Source organism: Lampetra fluviatilis, chromosome 49 (genome assembly GCF_964198595.1).
Source record: "Lampetra fluviatilis chromosome 49, kcLamFluv1.1, whole genome shotgun sequence".
In the NCBI taxonomy this organism is placed as follows: domain Eukaryota; kingdom Metazoa; phylum Chordata; class Hyperoartia; order Petromyzontiformes; family Petromyzontidae; genus Lampetra; species Lampetra fluviatilis.
Genome location: NC_136323.1, coordinates 1,747,302 through 1,766,718, shown reverse-complemented (window position 1 = coordinate 1,766,718; position 19,417 = coordinate 1,747,302). Strand labels below are relative to the sequence as shown.

At 46.5% G+C, this 19,417-nt stretch overlaps 1 protein-coding gene across 4 annotated transcripts; it reads right to left on the bottom strand.

Annotated features, from left to right (window-relative positions):
• Positions 1–1,207: 1,207 nt before the first annotated feature.
• On the bottom strand, positions 1,208–18,728 carry LOC144948426 (uncharacterized). Of its 4 annotated transcripts, none has more exons than XM_078877877.1 (12): positions 18,629–18,722; positions 17,829–17,906; positions 17,240–17,344; positions 15,584–15,617; positions 9,749–12,497; positions 7,678–7,762; positions 6,842–6,875; positions 6,153–6,300; positions 5,553–5,655; positions 4,772–4,908; positions 4,048–4,143; positions 1,208–3,417 (listed from the first exon to the last, which is right to left on the bottom strand). In XM_078877877.1, exons 1-12 carry the CDS (start codon positions 18,645–18,647, stop codon positions 2,638–2,640), a joined length of 4,368 nt encoding a protein of 1,455 aa, XP_078734003.1. In that variant the 5' UTR covers positions 18,648–18,722; the 3' UTR covers positions 1,208–2,637. The 4 variants fall into 4 exon arrangements, with proteins under 4 accessions (XP_078734003.1, XP_078734004.1, XP_078734007.1 ...); XM_078877878.1 differs by having other exon boundaries at positions 4,772–4,905; XM_078877881.1 differs by lacking the exon at positions 9,749–12,497 and having other exon boundaries at positions 18,629–18,728.
• Between the last annotated feature and the right edge of the window lie 689 nt (positions 18,729–19,417).

Sequence of the window (19,417 nt, the reverse complement as noted above, 5' to 3'; positions counted from 1 at the left end):
GTATATCGGTGAGTGTTGGGATGGATATGGGCGAGTGTTGGGATGGATAAGGGCGAGTACGCTTGGGTGGGTGCGGGTTGTTTAAAGTTCGTTGATGGCGTTTTAGGGGCTGTGCCAAAATATTACGGTAATCTTGATTTCAAGCTTTCGTGACTGCAGGGATTCATATTCTTGGTTCTTTCGATAAAGTCACGTAGAAGGGAAATAATAAAATATAAATATAGTTTTATATTTCTATTATTTTATTATTTCCCTTCTACGTGACTTTACAGAAAGAACCAAGGATATTACGGTAATCATCAAGGACGCGCGTCGATTTCCCACGTAACGTTTTTATTCGTCGTAACATTTGAGCAGACATTCAAAGAGCATTATAAAAAAAAACAGAGCGCCATCAACTTGGTACAATCACCCATTCTCCAAACCCATGCAGCAGTGGGGCAGGCTGGTTGCTGGACGGGGGAATTGCTCGGACTTTCTCGATGGGTCGGGCTTTCTGAACGTAAAGCTGTACACGCTCTGGAGCACGTGGAGGTTGTCACCTCTCCGAGTGTCCGGTGGCAACGGCTTTGGACAGGTACCAGAATTTTCCACAACCGGCAAAATGTGGTGCTCGCCTGAGACGGAAATTGAGGGGGGCGGTGGATTTGCTCGCCTCATTTGTTGAAGCACATGCCGAGGAATGACTCGCGGTGCCAGGGATGTGATTGATCGGTCGTGGAATTAAAAGTCGTGGTGTGTAAGAAAAAAAACAGTGCTGTAAAACAACAAGGTATACATATACCCGGACAGTTGCTGTTACATCAGTTTATTGGAGACCAAAAGACTCCCCGGTCTTGATCAATATGCCTACTTCTAACTCCCACTGGGGGAAATGGGAGTGCATCAGCCTGTGCCCCGCCAAAATCTCTGCAAGTTTGCTCTTGTGCAAGACACCAAACATTGATTTTGACGGCATGATTTAAGCAGGCCCTTGCACGGGAGGCGGAATGCGTCAGCCGTGATTATTTGCGTTTAAAGTATACAAATTACACAACCACAAGTCAAACATGCATTAACAATGTTTACAAATCGGCTAAATAACTATTTAGTACAGTTTATCACAAAAATAGAGCCACTCTTCATACTCCGTAGTAGTTTCACACTTGGGGGCGATAATTGCTGCGCAATCCAGATGGGAGGATGGGGACGGTTTCGTTTTTATTTCTTTTGTGTTTGGGGGATTTGATGACCTTCTTTGAACTTTGCACTCCTATCATATTTTTGTATTGTTTGTTGTAACGTTCTTAACCCATGCCCCGACTGGACATATGTTAAATAAACCTTTATAGCTCATCAGATTCCTCAAGTATAAATACATATTCCGATTCTCCGGGAACTGGTCGACACAATCTGGATTTTGTATCACATGCAGGTTTAGGAAATTATAAAATCATCCGGTCTTGGGAATAGCATGACCGTATACATTTCACAAATGTGTTCATGCTATGGACGGTTTAAGCCGTAAAAAAAATTATTTTCATTTTTACTTTTTGTAACAGCGTCCGGATAGTAAGGGGAAAAAATAAAACTCCCACGTTACTGCCACACAACCCCATGACATATGCAACCTAAAACCCTCACCAATCATGATCTAGGTAATCAATCAACTTGAGGTGAACATTTTTTTTTTCAGACGACACTTTCTACATCACACCAGCACTGCCCCACGCATTTGAGTGGGAAACACGACCGGGATGGATGGTGGGGGGGGGGCTGCGTGACATCAGCGTGACGCATGAAACCGGATCATCGCTCTGATGGCATCGCATAGTGACGTCACTGCCCGCGCACCAGCGAGCAAAACTTTTTTTCTAATATACAGAAGACTCGATTGTCCGCACGAACGACGGGGAGGACGGCTGCGTAGAATGAATTCTCCGCGGCTCTCTATGCCAACAGCCACGAATATAGGTATTAATTATGTTTAAGTTAAGAAAATTGAGTTTGTTAATGAACAAAACTAAAATTTGTAATAAAGAATCGAATGAGCGTGCTCAGTGATAAAACTTTCCTGCTCCCGCGCAGAAGAATTAGCCCACTAAGCAGACAGCAGAGCCATGCCAATTAACACCACTGTTGTAAAAATATGCAACTACTGTACTGTAGAGGCGATAACGTGGATTTTTGATTAACTGGAGCTAATATTTATTCGGTTTAAGCAAGTGACTTGTAATACACATTTCCAAGAAAAACAATGAATAAATGTTTTCAGATTATTAATTTGGGCTTAAGAGCAAATCCATGAGTTACTAATTGATGTTGAAATCTCAGGTGCAGGATAAAATGATTTAGATGGAGGGTACGTGCTGATCACACGTGTCTCGCAATGACTTTTAAGACGTAAAAATAAATGTATTAACGGCAACGTAAAAAAACGCATTTGCTTTGCGTTAGAAGGTGTGAGCCGGCACTTAACTGCTAGCCCCCTGTAGGATTTCTCATTTAAAGAATTAATATTGTGTCACGTCCATGCCTGTTCAATCACAACAATGCCTGTTTATGTTTGACAAACAAGACGTTTAGCAAATCGGCAAGGTCTCACACGCAACCTAGTCGCAACCAGGCCACCGATGCTGCCGAGTTTGCTATTCGGGTCTATTCCCCGGCCATAATGTGCACAATTTCACCGGCTTCATAATCCTCATCGTCAAAATCATCCAGCTGGAAGTCCTCATCCATGTTGAGCACAACTATGCCCTCCTCTTCCAAGTCCCCTTTGATATCTCCCTTGACCCCTCCTCCTTCCCCCATGCCTCCATCCGCACGGTCGTCAACATCGGCCCGGTGAGCATTCGCCATTTCCTTCTGCGCCGTTGTGACACTCGCAGCTGCTGCTGCTGCTGCAATGGAGGAAGTTTTAGCGGGAGCGTCGTTGAGTCTCTCCTTCTTGACGTTGGAAGGTTTAGCAGGAACGTCAATTCTTTCCTTAACGTTGGAAGATTTAGCAGGAACGTCAATTCTTTCCTTAACGTTGGAAGGTTTAGCAGGAACATTGATTCTCTCCTTAACGTAAGAAGTTTGATCAGGACCGTCGTCGAGTCTCTCCTTCTTAACGTTGGAAGGTTGAGCAGGGATGTGAGGTCTTTTCTTCTTAGCCAAATCAATCTCGTTACCCGCCAGCTTAATCTGCTTTTCCGCGTTCACCGGAGCTGGGATGCTCCCCTTGGCGCTTTCAAAAGCAGACGAGTGAGCAGCTTCAGGCTGGCTACGCTTCTTCAGAAGCTCCACAACGGGCATTTGATGTTGCCCGGAGGAGCCCGGTTCACGCGTCACAACCTTGGCACTCGCTTCGACGGATTTCTCTTTTACGTTGTCTTCAGGATTGAATTCCCACTCCTCGATGAAGGCGGTTACGTTTGTGAACGGATCTTTACCCTGAAAGCAAAGAGATGAGGAAAAAAAACAAGACCTGTCAATGTAATGCGAATGGCAGCGATTATTCAACGCGTGGAACGTTCATAAGAAGTTACGCTACTCCTAAATGATGTGATTAACAAAGTTCTACTGTATGGCTAATGTATGGCTAATATTAACCCGTTTTCAATGTCCAAATTAATCATGTAAAAACTCATCGTAGTTTGTAGTGGGATATCCATCATTACAAGGCTACCTCGCCTGGTATACATGAGGTTGTGGGTTCTCTCTCGACCCTGACGCCTGCTGTATATTTGGAGTTGCGTGTCTCTCTCCGCGTCCGCCAGTTTTCCCTCCATTTAGAATCGACATCACGCGTTTAGAGTATTTGGCCGCTATAAATATCCACTTGATAAGCCACCTCTCTCGTTGGGCCATCATTCGTGGCCAGTTGCGCTTCTGAAAAAATAACTATGCAGCTCAGTGGGGCCTTACGTGGCAGCAGAAAAAATGTGTTAATCCACTCAACTTTCACGAGATCGAATATTGAACCAGACTGTGCGATGACACGTTCTGGAGGCTGAAGGTGGTGGCGTTGACTGTTTCTCCAAACACACACCGGCACAAACCACGGAGAGTGGAACTACAAACCTTTTTAAAGGACTCCAACAGAGCGAGGCTTTTTGGGAGCTGCATTAAGCTCTTCACTATGTCCACCACGTTGGTCGTTCTCTCCTTCATGGTCACCTGAAAAGAAGGGGACACGCATTAAAACAAACGAGGTGATTTTTCAGCACAAGTTTGAACGGGTAACTCAAGCACCAGCAGCGGGTTTCCCGTGGAACGCAGCGGTGGCAACGGGAGCGAGTAATTACCTCTGCTCAGTTTACGTGCAATTAAAAAGGGCCGCTGCCCGAAACGTCGCCTCTGTTGTTTTATTTGAAAGCGGTGCATTTTGACGAATGCTGAAGGGTCTTTGTCGATTGTGCTTCTGCACCACTGCCCCGATGTAGCATCACCAAACTATGTCGCTAAAAAGAGACGCTGAGGTAGCGCTCGCCTCCTATTTAAGCATCGAGCCAGTGGTTGTGAAATTCCACATTCCTATGGCAGGGTTAAATGTCTCCCGAGGACAACCACCGTTGCCTTCTCCACAAAGCGGTAGCCGTTTAACCAACCCCAAACAGATGATGGGCTCGGTCATCCTCACTCACTCCCATCCCCCGCCCCCCCAACCAGGATTTGGACTCGCAACCCACGGGATGCGAGTTGCGAGCCACTCGCTCGACCGCTGAGAACAGTGACCAAAGCGTACTCAAACAGCTCGTATTAGACGGCTCGTATTAAACACCAACGTGGGGGGGGGCAGACTGACCTTTCTGTTAGTGATGTGCAACTCCGAGTACATGTGCTCCTTCAGACACTTGGAGACGTAGGGCACGTGCACACGGCACGCGTGGCACCACACAACGCGCGTCGCCTCCAGCGCTGCGTCCAGCGCTGCTTCTGCTTCTTGACACGCGCACGCACGCACAGGTGGGCACGCACGCACGCGCACGCACAAACGCGTGGGGGATGAACAACGAGCCAGGCAACAGTTAGCGGCAAAATGAGCGCGTAAAACACCTGGGCCTAAATATTCGCGCAAATGAAATGCTGATGTTGAGGAATAAAAGGCGATACTGCAGCACTGGTGTAATGGTTTGCACACCGGACTTCCAACCCTTTTTCCGGGATGAAAATGTAGAGTGACAATAGCAGAAACGCTACATTCAAACACACGGTGCCCAACATGGGACAGAACTGCAAACTCAACATGGCATGCACGGCTGTACATTGAGCAGTCCCCCCTCGTTCCGTTTCTCTCTTAAAGCCTCGACTCTTCTCAATGGCCCATTCTCTTCCCTCCCCTCATCCCTCCACTCCTTCCCGTCCCTCCCCTGTAGCCCTGCGAGACCTCTGTTCTTACGGTCACTCATTCCTCGGCCCTTGCACGCCCCTTGCCATCGAAATCACTCAAATTGTTTAACTGTGTAGAGCGTCGAGCGAAAGCGGCTCCGTAAATATATGAGGCGGTAAACGCGACCACACAGGATAAACCCCCGACACGCAGACTAAGCAGGCGACATGTCAACGTGCGTACGGGAGTCACCAACTTTTGTTCGGGTCGCTTGACGTGGCAGTCGGGTGCCCTTCCAAGGGGCGGTTGACGACGACGCTGAGCTTCGCCACTCTGGCATTCCTCCAGTCCATGTACGTCTGACAGAAGGGAGGAATGGGCAGCCTTCAAAAGACACTCAAAAGAAGTACAAGGGAGATCGTGCTCAGATGAGCAATAAGGCATTGGTGCTCATCTTCCGTGGCGTTTTTTATTTTACCAGGCAAGGCCCACTAAGCTATGTAGCTCTTTTCAGAAACGACCTGGCCACAAATGATAGCTCAACGAAGTGGCTTATCGTCGTGTGCAAATGTTATAGCCGCCAAACACTCTAAACGGATGACGTCGATTTTAAATGTGGAGGGGACGAAACCGGAGGACCCGGAGAAAAATCCACGCAATCACGGGGAGAACATGCAAATTCCAAATATAAAGGCGTCAGGGTTGGGATCGAATCTACGCCTGCCTGTATACCAGGTGAAAAAGATACCATCTCACCACCGGGGCACCCCAACATCTTGCCACCATTCAATAATTAATCAAAGACTATTGCTAAATAAAATGATTTACATCGAAAAGTAAATGTAGTGCAAATTACTTGAAGGAAACTGGAGACGGTTTCTCCGTTGGGACAAAGTTCCACGAGTTGCTTCATCAGCTGCTTGTGCTTTTTGCTCGCCATGTGGGAGTCCATCTCGGCTCGCACTTGAGCAGTGACTTTGCACAAACAGCAGGCGTAGTTGTACCTGTCAAGACACAGTCGTGGCATGCAGACGTCCGCTCCCATTACCCCATATAAAATGCCTGGAAATGTACCTTTTGCTGCGATATCAAAATGTTACGAGGCTGCATGAATAAGCGGTGAACGCGCCACTGCAAGCCCACGTCACAGCCACCGGGGGTAACTTGACAACTCTTTTTTGCACACGACCATTCGAGTACCCACATTTTGTTGTGGATCCCAGGACAAATCAGAACACCACCACGAGCACACGAATATAATAACTTGTTCCAATAAATGGGCACAAGGAGTTTACACAAGAACTTTACATCTACATATTACGCAGTTAAATCCATGCGGGTAATCGTTGGTCGCAGCTTTCTGCTGGATTTCAGGGCCTGCTGAGACCATGAGAATGGATCCCTTGCTTGGTAGCTTGGCCAACGCTGTACCGGATTGTGAGCCTACGAGGCTTGCTCATGAACTGTCGCCGAGAGCAAATGAATCGTCTTACAAAATCGCTCGTTTCCAGTCATTCATTTTGAACAGTCTGAACTCGCACTCACCGACATTGAGCGGGCTTGGTTTTAGGTTTCTCGTCTGCAAGCAATACATACAAAACGTGTCAGCACCGAGCCCACGGAGACACAACACTCATCTGTCAATGCCTGTTAAGATATTACATTGCAAACATTAACATATATAAGGCCTTCATGCTGCACAGCTCGCACGGCTAACCAATGCGAACCCTACCCCGTTTCACATTTAAGAAATATCTAAAGGCCTCTCTCTCTGTTTGGGTCAGGCTTTCGAGGAGCCCTGAGCTTGGCTCCTCACCTTCAAGTTGACTTGTCTGCAAAATCTGGGGCGTTGTTAATGTCGTCATTATTCAATTATTTCATTGAATTAAATATATCAAAGTGTCTCCCTGTACATCATTGTACTTAGAAAGTCTTTGATTATTGGTGTCGAGATCTGGGTCGCCGTGGTGGCGAGATTTGATCTTTTTCGCTTAGTGTACAGGTCGTGAGTTCGATTCCGACCCTGGCGCCTGTATATTTGGAGTTTGCATGTTCTATCTGTGGATTTTTCTCCGGGTCCTCCGGGTTTTTTCCTACAAATTTAAGAAGATGTGATTTGGAGTATTTGGCTGCTATAAATTTGCACGAGACAATTCATAGCACAAGTCGCTTCTGAAAGAAAGCTACATAGCTCACTGGGGATTACCTGTGAAAATAAAGTTGGTGTTATAAAGTAACCCACCAACCCTCACTACCTCCAGTTGCTAGATTACAGGCCACATGCGTAGCCACCGCCGCCCGTACGGCAACGTGATCGCCATCACATCCGTACGACGATAGATTAAGAATGCGTGGCCACATGTTTGCAAGCGTGGGGTTACCTTTCCCAGCGTCGGGGAGTTTTTGCGGGCGGGAACTTGCGTCCTGCACAGGTTTTATCGTCGCTTTCTTTGCCTCGGCGCCAACCTTAAACGTTGAGAAACCACAACGCACGCAATGCAATATTGACGGTATCATCAACAACGCACGTATCCACCCGTTCCTCTTCCTGTCTCTCGATGTGCTTCTAAGCACACACCTCCCCCACGTTTTGTTCAACACTTAAAAAATGTTTGCGCACTCCCAATTTTCTACGTTGTTTCTCCACGTTTCTGACGCCATAGCAGGCAGTACACGCATTCACTCATGAGATCAGTGTTACAGTATTCGTGCATTTATGCATGACTTTTATTCCTTCTTGGTTTCTGTATTTACCTCTGCTTCTCAAAAATGGCAGGACGAAAAACATTTAAATTTTACCAACTCTACCAGCAATTTTCTTAAATGACAGCCCTGCAGAGCCACTGGTAGAAATTCCTCATTCCTATGGTGGGGTCTAATTCTATTCGTAGGACAATGATTCTTGATTTCTCCGCAAAGCAATATTTAATATGTCTCGGAGGGATGATGGGCTGAGTCAACCTCCCCCCACCACAACTAGGATGTATTTTCACAACTTTCCAGTTGCAAAGGTTGCAAACGCTATGAGTAGATGCTAGTAATAATCGATGAGGTTGAATGTAAGCTTACAAAATATTAATAATTCGTACTTTTTCTGTTGGGTCTTTTGCATTGTTACATAATGTAAAACAAACGTACCGTCATTGTAACAACATTTACCCTGCATGTTGTCATTCAAATTCTCCCTAATTTTTTAAATATAAATTGTAAGTACATAAACATAGAACACTTCTGCAATTTTTTTTAATGAGTTATAGAAATATGCAACAGGCGTCAGGGTCGGGATCGAACCCACGACCTCCTTTATACAAGGCGAGGTAGTCAACATCCAGCCACCGTATTTGCTTTATTCTACTCCCTTCCTCTGGTGTGCCACGGGTAAATGGTAAAACATTTTTACGAGTGTGAAATGTTTAAGTCTGAAACTTATCCCTAAAATAACATCATACTAGTCGTCTTACCTTTCTGAAAACAGGATTCACACATTCCAGTATCCTATCCGGACTGTTCATTTGGAAACAAACTTTTAAGTGGAGCTTTATTCCTTGACGCTTAAACAGTTATATTTTATATACCTTATACAGGCGCCGAGTGGTGGCGCATTGCTTAGCACAATACATTATGAACCCCAGCTCCTCCCCCCCCCCCCCCCCCCGAGTTCCATTGTTGGCCACGGTTAACATCAGTGGCGAGTGGTCCTCGGTGCTCCTTCACTGTCCTGCACTGACCAGCGTGCTGAAGTATGGCCAAAGAAAAGCCCCATGACTGACGTGGTATGTGGGGAGGCCTTTATATAGCACTAGTTTGACAAATGGCAGTAAATTATTGTTTTCATCAAAACTAAAAATATATATTACTACATTTTATTTGCAAAGGCACAAATAGGACCCAACAATAAACATTCAGCTTTGCAAAGTGGCAAAAACACCAAATGCACTTTTTTTATGACAGTTCTTGCCCAAGAACTAAATTACCCAGGGAAAAATTATCCGGTATATTGGCAGTGTGTAGGCGATGTGCTAAAAGTGGTACAATCACTGCAATGCATCAGATTGTCATGTGGAAATATAATCATTACTAATCTACGGAACAAAGCAAAACGGAGTAATTATAACTTTTTCAGCAAGGTCTTGCCTTGGGATTTTTTTGGCCACTGCTAAGGCACATTTAGATATGGCAGGACACTGTGAAGCCAGAGAAAATACATGCAGAGTAGGGGGAGTGGGGAGAATATGCACGCTTCACACAGAAAGAGTACATGGGACAGGAATCGATTCCAGGACCTTTTGCCCAAGGGCACAACTGTTACCACCGTGCCACTCTGCCGCACACATGGTATAAACCGAATATGTGATCTTGTACAAGCTACAGAGTTACGGATCATTTACCCTTTCGCTCAAATTAGCATCGTGAGCACAATAGGAGACGTAACGAAAATAATTTCATACTTACTGCAGTGTCACTTGGCGTGGATGGCTTTTGATGGGATTTTGGATCCCCCGAAGGTGCTAAAGTGGTGCTGCTCTTGGTATTCACAGAATCCGGGTGTTTTTTTTCAACGACAGGAGGACCTACTCTTTTCCCTTGAGTCCATGTTTTGCTGATAAGTTTATGTGAGCGAATGCGCTTCTTTTGATTTTTAACAAACCCAACATTTTTATTGTATGGACCTCTAAACCCTGGCCCATCTCCTCGACCTCCAAAATGCTGCATACCGCTTGTACCAGAGCCTCTGATGGCACGTTGTCCAAACCCTGGAGGTTTAAAATGTTGCCGGTTCTTTGGGCCTCTGAACCCCGGCTGTACGTATGGATCTTCAAATCGTAACTGCTCATTGGAACCTCCAACACCTGGTTGTACAACTGGACCACCAAACCCAGAATAGTCATGGAGGCCTTCAAGCAAAGGCTTAACATTTCGACTTCCAAATCCTGGCTCTACATTTGGTCTTCGAACCCAAGACCTGTTATTGGGACCTCCAAAGTCTTGATGGTCAGTTGAACCTCCAAAATCTTGCTGGTCAGTTGGACCTCCAAAACCATGCCCGTCATTTGGATCTCCAAAACCTGGCTGGTAATTTGGTTCTCCAAATCCTGGTCGGTCATTTGAACCTCTAAAACCTGGTTGGTCATTTGTACTTTCAAAATATGGTCGATCAATTGGACCTCTAAAGCCTGGCCGATCATTTGGGTCTCCAAATATTGGCTGGTCATTTGCACCTTTAAAACCTGACCAGTCATTTGTACCTTCAAAATCTGGTCGATCATTTCGACCTCCGAAACCTGGTCGGTCATCATGACCTCCAAAACTTGGTGGATCATTAGGCCCTTCAAAACCTGTCCGGGCATCATGACCTCCAAAACCTGGCCGGTCATTTGCACCTCCGAAACCTGATCGGTCATGATGACCTCCAAAACTTGGTCGATCATTAGGCCCTCCAAAATCTGGCCGGTAATCATGACCTCCAATACCTGGCCGGTAATTTGTAACTTCAAGACCTGGCGGGTCATCTGGAGCTTTAAAACCTGGTTGGTCATTTGTACCTCCAAATCCTGACCTGTCAGATGTATCTTCACAATCTGGTCGGTCACTTAGACCTCTAAAACCCGGTCGGTCATTATGACCTCCAAAACCCGGTCGGTTATTTGTAACTTCAATACCTGGTGGGATATTTGGATCTCCGAAACCTGGCCGGTCATCGTGACCTCCGAAACCTGGCCGGTCATCGTGACCTCCGAAACCTGGCCGGTCATCGTGACCTCCGAAACCTGGCTGGTCATCGTGACCTCTGAAACCTGGCCGGTCATCGTGACCTCCGAAACCTGGCCGGTCATCGTGACCTCCGAAACCTGGCCGGTCATCGTGACCTCTGAAACCTGGCCGGTCATCGTGACCTCCGAAACCTGGCCGGTCATCTGAACCTCCAGGGTATGGCCTACTGTCCAGACCTCCAGCGCCTTGAGTGCTTTTCAGACCTCCAAAACCTGATGCGTCTGCAGTACCATAGCCTGGTCTATTATTTTGACCTCCAAATCCCAGCTTGTTATCCAAAACTCTAAAGTCAGACTGAGTATCTGGAGCTCCAAAGGCCAACTGGCTGCTTGCACCTTCAAAACGCTGCCTGTTATCGGAATCTCTAAGGCCTGACCTATCACCTACATCTACAAACCCTTGCTTTAGGTCTGAACCACCAAATCCTTCCCTACTGTCTGAACCTCCAAAGCTTGGTATGCACCCAAGGCCTGGAATTCCTGGTCTGTCATTTAAACCTTTGATGTCTTGTCTGCCAGTTGAGCCTCCATGGCTGTGTCTATTGTCAGGGCCTTGAAACAGCAATCCTTTTTGTGACCCTGCAAATCCAGTCATATCACTTGGACCTCTGAGAACAGGATTGTCATTTTGACTTTGAAAGCTTGACTTGACATCCTTACTGTCAAAGCCAGAGGTTTCATTTGGTCCTTGAAAGCCTGATCTGTCATCTAAAACCCCAAAGCCTGATGTGCAGGCAGGACTTATAAACCCGGATCTAATTTCAGGACCATGAACACGTGACATGCTGTCTGATCCTCTATATTGTGACCTGTCATCTGTACCTCTAAAACCTGATCTGTTAGCTGGACCTTGATTGCCTGACCTTTTTGGCCCTTCAAAACCTAACATACCCTGTGGACCTCCAAAACGAGACCTGTCATCTGGACCTCTAAAGCCTCTCTTATCAACTGGCTCTGGTAATCCTGGCCTCGAGTCTGGACCGTGAGGACTTGGATTTGTGTTGAATCCCACATATCCTTGTCTGCTTCGACCTTCAAATGGCATACTGTTTTCCGAATCTTTAAAATTTGGATCGCGATCAGAATTCACAAAAAGTGGTTCAGTGTCCCGATGTTTTAAACCTTGCTTGTTGGCGTATCTTTGAAAATCTTGCACATCAGCAATGCTATCCCTCCCATGGCGCTGAGCATTGGAAGGCCATTCAAGATTTTTTGCTCTACTTGGTCTTCCAATTTCTTGGTGGTCTGGATATTCTGTCCAGGCAGGAACATTATACTTGTCATCATGACTGTTGCCTTGAATATGAGGATGCTCTTGAGGCTTTCTGAAGTTGTCACGGTCAGAGCTACGTATTCTCGTGCCCTGCTGAATGAATGGGTTGGGTTCATTGAATCTTGGCCTGGAGTCAAACGACTCACTTGAGTTGTGTCTGAAAATCAAAATTTACATTTCAAAGTGTCAAAAAATAAACAACCATTACAGGGCCTCAGTGGTAAACAACTGCTAAAACTGGCAGTGCTGTATGATAGCAGCCAATTCTAATATTGTATGATAAAAGTATGTTTATACAAAATGCCCATCAAGTCCTGTGACCGAGCTCAATGATGGCAAAGAAAACGAATTATTCAATAATGTGACAAAAATTATTGATTAATCCATTCAACTTGAATCTAATGCTCATGACACATGCATCATAGAAAATGTGTGAAAAAAACATTAACGAGCTTGTTTGATCCATTACAATTAACAGTTTATATACAAAGTAGCGGAATTTCATAACCAAAAATATTTTTTTGGAAAGGCAAAAAAATAACGGTACTTGACACTTTTTAAAATCACACATTCGCCCCTCCACACAAATGTCGGGAGGCTGGGACTAGAAAACTACCGAAGATTCACGCCAACGCAAGTCTTCCACCCTCCGTCAAACATCTTCAGTTCTCCTGTTGGCCGCTTGTCATTAACGGCACCCACCGTGGACTAACATGCCACACCAGGATGTCAAGGAGGAACCAATTCCTCATGGAGGCCCCCCTTCCGCCCCCCATGATCCACCTGCCGTATTTGACCTTCAGCACCGTAACCGGAGCCCTGCTCAACAGCTGTCTGGAGCAAACGGAGCAGCGCAGCCCGCGCTGCTTTCACCGCGGTGCGTGGACCGGTGGAGAGGTGGCGGCACGTGAACCAGGTGGAAAGGTGCGTAGGGCGGACGCTGGTGCAAGAGAGACGTTGGATGGTAAGGCCACCCTGGTGGCTGTGATAGCGGAGGTGGTGCTGCAACGCTGCGTAACACTGCGTGGAAGCTACCTGGTCTGTCGCTCCGCATGAAGCTTCGGATGTTCTCGGCCACGGTCATGCCCTCCCTTCTCTATACTTACAAAACGTGGCCCACACGAATGCAACATCTTCGCCAGTTATGATAATTTAGGCTGGACTGCCTACGATTCATCCTGGGTTTAATCAGGCTGGATTGTGCGAGCTCACAAAATCTTGAAAGATCTGGACAAAGTCCCATCAGTGAGCTCCTCCGGCAGGCAAGGCTGCATTGGCTGGGTCAAAGTAACCCGCATGCCCAGCCACCACATGCCGAAACAGCTCTTGTTCGGCTGGATAGAGGGGGCTAAATGGGCGTGGCATGGGCTACAGAAGAGATGGAGTGATGTGGTACAGGAGGATGTGGAGCTGAGTGGACTTGCCAATGACTGGTACCAGCGGTATCAAGATCGGCCTGTGTGGAGGAGGCTCGAGGAGGCCTGTGCGGAGGAGGCTACTGGACAGTTGGAAGCAGTTGCAATCCAGCAACAATGGAAGGCAGGGGAGCGACGGTCACAACAACGGGCGGAGCGCCGGGTGGCTAAAACACAGAAAGCTGGCACAGTAAGGGGCACATGTGGTGCAATCGGTCAGTCGACCCATCGCACCTGGCTCTGTCCCGTGACCTCCTGCCAGCGGGCATTCAACACTTCATAAGGCCTTAACATGCACATAGCCTGGCACAAGCGATGTGGTGACGTCACCGCCACTTAATGGAGCATGGCGGTTATTGTTGTTGGTGCCACAAGAGAAGAATAATCACTTCATAATAATCTTCACTGTTGTCATCAGGGACTTCTGCAAACTGGGCCGCCAGTCTATATAACCGCAAGGACCACCGCCACCATTGCATGGGCTTTACACAAAGCCCGGCCCACCCGTAACCACCAACATCAACCCCGTGACCACTCACGACGACAATAACCAGCCCTGTGACTACCAAAGCCAGTCCAGTCTTTGTTGATACGGCGATAAGTTGACCGACGGGGTTTCTATGCTCATGTCGAGGTTAGCGAGCGAGCAGTCGGCCAGTAGATGACTTCAGAAGTAGCCTCCTGGCGAATATCTGAATCGCTGCCAGCGAGTGTCCAAAGCGGGCAGTGCCCTATGTGGTCCATGGTTAGAAATTGGTGACCAAATTCGCACCAAGGGCAATCGTTGACATTCCACGAGTGTAGGAGATAGCTACATCTCCTACCGGCTCAGTGACCACCTGCAACCACCGACACCAGCCCTGGTAACTACCAACCACCATCAGACTTGCTGGCATCAGTCTCGGTCACTCTTGCACCACTGTCATTTATGCATGGGATTGTTGCGTCTTCCCACCTACGTACACTTGCTTCATTTTTCTTTCCTCTTGTTTTTTTCCCCCGTGTTTTTTTTTTGCCCAAATGTAGTTTTATGCAGATTCCTGGATAACCAGCTGGTTCCTCCTTCTGAAGTATTTACTTACGACAATATTCAGCTTCTGTTGAAATTGCGTAGGAAGGACATTTTCTTCAGCTTGGAAGACAGCCCTTACGTATACCTCAATTGGCTGAATCGGGATGGAGCGGTGACACAGTGGTTAGCACACTGCGCTATGAACCAGTAGCAATACTTATCTGCTCCTTGGATCCATCTTCACCAACCTGTACCAATACGATACAAATACCAACATTTAACATTTTAACTTTTTTTTATCGGTGCCGATAAAAGTTTGTATCTGGACTTACATATGCTATATATATCATGTATATATCATCTTAAAAATGGGACCTTTTAGCCAATTTAAAGAATAAAAAAATAAGAATATGTTTTACCCTATCTGGCAATAAAACAGGTGTTAAGATGTTCAAACACCAAATAGAAACCTTTTGCAAGGAATCAATTCTGCATTCACCACACGTACTTGTTAACATGCAAACATTATTTGATATATGTATTGTCTTTGAAACTGATTGGCCTACACCAGACATCCTTCTATATTTAGGGCCTAGCCTTACCAGTGTCAGACCAGAGAACGCCAAAAGGCGAACAGTACAAAGACAATGCACTCGGAGCATTTTTTTTCATGTTTCTCATCTTTATCAACCAGTTTCTATCTATTGCTGGATGAAGGTCTCTTAAGACAACCCGCATTCCTCACGGTCCTGCAACGCCATCATTAATCTCGCCTGCAACCTCTGACCTTAGCCTTGATTATCGGTCATCACTTACCCTCTGTGAGGTGACCTTTCACGTCCACCTCCACCTGCAAACAGGGGACGGCATTAGCCGATGAATGACCTCGTGAAAAAAATATATATTTGACAAAAGTGCCGTGAAATACAACAAACTTGACGTATAATGTATTCGTGATATACTCATAATGATGCGTCTCCTCGAGAGTGACAAAAATCTCAGGCAGCAAAAAAAATACCCAGGAAATGGGAGTAACGGAACAAAAATAATTAAGGTATGAGTAAACAATTAAATAAACGTGTACATTTGGTATTGAAGCTGTTCTTAAAGCGCAAAGGATAACATTAAAGATGCTGTGTCTCACAGATGGGTATAGCCAGCGTCATGTTGTTTGGTCTAATAGACCGGGGCTTGTTCTCAATATGTATCATAAATCTGACTGTAGTATTATCCTGAATCCCTGAAGAGGGGTACGCATCATAATTGAAAATAAATATGGGATCTCCCAGTGAGATCGCAGCTCTCGCTCACATAGCAGTTGTCGCTTGGGATTACATCACCACTCCCCCTACACCAGCCAATCAGCTTCCAGGGAGACAAACCCCATGCAACATGGCCAGTTTGACATCATCAATCAATTTCCTTCACCGGTCTGTGGCTGAGTATGTTTGTTATTAACGCTAGATTTGATCAATAATGTTATTAAAGACATTCCTGCGGAAAGAGCTGGTAGGAACGTTGGGTTGCTCGGTCAATGGCCAGGGTCAACGGCGGCGTGGTGTATTCCGCAAATATGCCTGACTGTGAGGGCAGGCACAAGCCGGCGTGAGTAGGTTAAACGTTGAGTTTTATAAGGGCACCACGGGGTGACCAGCCCCTCCCCACCCAGCCCCTCCCCACCCTCCCCTCCCCACCCAGCCCCTCCCTCCCCACCCAGCCCCTCCCTGCACGACAGACAGATACAATAATCTCGCGTGGGCTGGTGTAACCAGGAGGTTCCTACCAGTATGATTTTACTGTTATTAATAATTAATGCTGTCATCATGTTATGTTAATATTGGTTAGAATTGCCGAGTGGTCCTTATTACTGGACATCTGTGACTGGACATCTGTGACTAGACATCTGTGAAAAATAACTTAGTGCCTCAGATTCTTCCTATTTAAAAAAAGATTCTGATTACCACAAACATCTCCCCTAACTTTAGTATGCCCAATATCTTAGCTTAAATATTTATTCGGAGCTATAAGTCTTACCATTAATAGAGCTTAGGAAATTGCTATGGTGTCTCAAGTCATATGTTCAGGCCCCTGGTGTCTTCGAGTGTGAGGTTTGGAAGCGTACACCCCCCATGTGAAATGCGACTGGTGTGAAATGAAAGGTTTGAAAAAGTAGTTGAGGCTTTTAGAAGTGTTATCGTTGTCTTTAAACTTTCAGTATTTCAGAAATGCCATACGTAGAGGAACAAACTACCAGAGGCAGTCTTAAAAAAACATTATTGGATTTCACAACAATGCGTGAACCATACCGCCATTCTCATACTGTTATACATCCAAAGTATCACAAAGGCTATATTTTTAACGAGTATAATACTTTAAAATGTGAACAACGTAATGTATACCAACCCATAATACGGTCAATTAGCACTGCTCAGCCCCTCGAGAGTAATGATCCGTGGGAGGAATGGGTCATACCAGGCGGGTTGTTTGAACGCTCAGACTGCACCATTTCCAGCATCGTTTCGAGCAGCTTCACAGCCTTAGTGTACGTTTTACCTCCCTTCTGTGGCCCCATGTCTCCTGCAGTGGAATATGCACATTATTATTTTTTTTTAAATACATATTACAAACTACATCAATTCAACAAACTCAAGAATCTCAACTTGGTGGATCACCAGGAGGAGCGTCACGGACCGGCGGTGGTCCAGGGACCACGCTGAGAACCACTCCTCTAAAGGAATACGCACAATGATATGCATGTATAGTTAGCATATGCATCCCTTATTAGTCTCCAAATCAATCTACAGCACATGCTGAGAAAATACACATTTTTTCCTATTTTTTCCCAAACACTTGTTATGGAAATATGTATAAAATCACAATACATTTAAAAGTAAAATTATGGCCGCACAGATTGTGGCATTCCGAAGAATAAAAAATAAAAAAAGTGTATCAGCATCAGCTTCAACTTATTAACTCCCCACATCCGCATTGATTTGACGGTGTTGCGAACAGGATTCGTTCCACCAGACTGCATGTCCAACTTCAGATATTGCAGTTGTACCTCTCGACATTCTTGGGTCAGATGGGTTTCGAACATCTTCTCCAAATCTCTCGTCATTTCGGCCGGGCCACCTTTGACCTGGAGGACAAATAGCAAGGAATAATTGTATCCACATGCATGGCTTCTCTAAACACATTCCAACATGGATTTAGCTGCAGAGGCATGTATTTATAACATCATTCTGACTTGTCCACAATCTTTACTCCATTAACTTATCTGTGTCTTTTTTGTAGCACTATAAGTCTCTACGTGTTAATAATAGGGCCCATAGTTTGGGTTACATGGCCAAAATCGCTTTACTGTGACCGGTCTAAAACGCATAACCATGCATCTCAAGTCTCTGTGTACCTCTATCAGTCTCTCCGTATTAACGGGTCTCTACGTCTTCGGGCTTGCTTGACGCATCAGTTTCACAATCTTTATTTGTACTGCCGGTGAAATCCGATGAGCTATCAAGCGCTCTCTCTCTACCCCCCCCCCCGCCACAGATGTCCCAGTCAAGACGTCCACTTCGGGTTACATGGCCAGCTACTACTGTGTCTCGCCTAACGCCCGAAACGTCGTGATATATTTTATACCTCAGTGACTTTACCGAAAGAAGCAAAGAATGTTTAAGAGGAAGCTCATCAAGCAGCGTGAAGGTCGGGGGGGGGGGGGCCTTCCCAACCACCACCACCAACTACGACGATGACCCCAGTGCATGTTGTACCAACAGCAACACCAACATCTCTACAGCTGTTGAAGAGACGCAACGAAACAACGGCAGGTGCAGAGTGTGAGGGCCAGGGGGTCCAACTCACCGCGGCGAGGAAACTCCATTGTGTCGTGTCCAGGCCCTGCGAAAGCGAGCGACGTCGCGCGCGGTGGTGGACGGGAAATGACGTCAGCGCGATGCGTTTCTCGACAAGTGACGTTGAGAATACAAAAAACCGTGCGGATGACGTCACGCACACCCATTTAACGCTGATGACGTCACGTACTACCCCCCCCCCCCCCCGTAGATGAGGTCACGCACTCACTCTTTGCGGAAAACATCCGCACAACACTCCTGCGGATGACGTCACGCACGCCCCCACTGAAGAATACGTCTCGCAGACCCCGCCTGCAGATGATGTCACGCATACTCCACAGTGCGTGACGTCATTAATTCAACTATGGTGGAGTTTTATAAGGGCACCACGGGGTGACCAGCACGTCCCCACCTAGTCCCTCCCCACTCTCCCCACCCAGCCCCTCCCTACCCAGCCCCACCCAGCCCCTCCCCACCCAGACCCTCCCTGCACGACGGACGGACGCAATAATCCCGTGGGCTGGTGTAACCAGGAGGTTCCTACCAGTACAACGGCAAATATACAGCAGCAGGCGTCAGTGTCGGGATTGAACCCACGACCTCCTGTATACCGGGCGAGGTAGTGAACGTCTCACCGCCGATCCAATAATTAACACAGCCAGGGAGCGGCACTTTCAAACTGTGGCTCGGCGACTCTTTGACCATTGGCTCCCTAGGATCAAACTCCCGACTGAATGGCATTTGGATCCTAGAAGTCGAACAAAAACCATCTAGTACTCCAAGGCATTGCACGCTCATT

Excerpts from the sequence above, each read along its gene's own strand:
- LOC144948426 (XM_078877877.1), bottom strand. Across the intron at positions 17,345-17,828 it reads TGACCCAAGAATGTCGAGAG|GAGACATGGGGCCACAGAAG; the intron begins GTACAACTGCAA and ends ATTCCACTGCAG. Across the intron at positions 7,763-9,748 it reads CCACGCCAAGTGACACTGCA|GTTGGCGCCGAGGCAAAGAA; the intron begins GTAAGTATGAAA and ends TCAACGTTTAAG.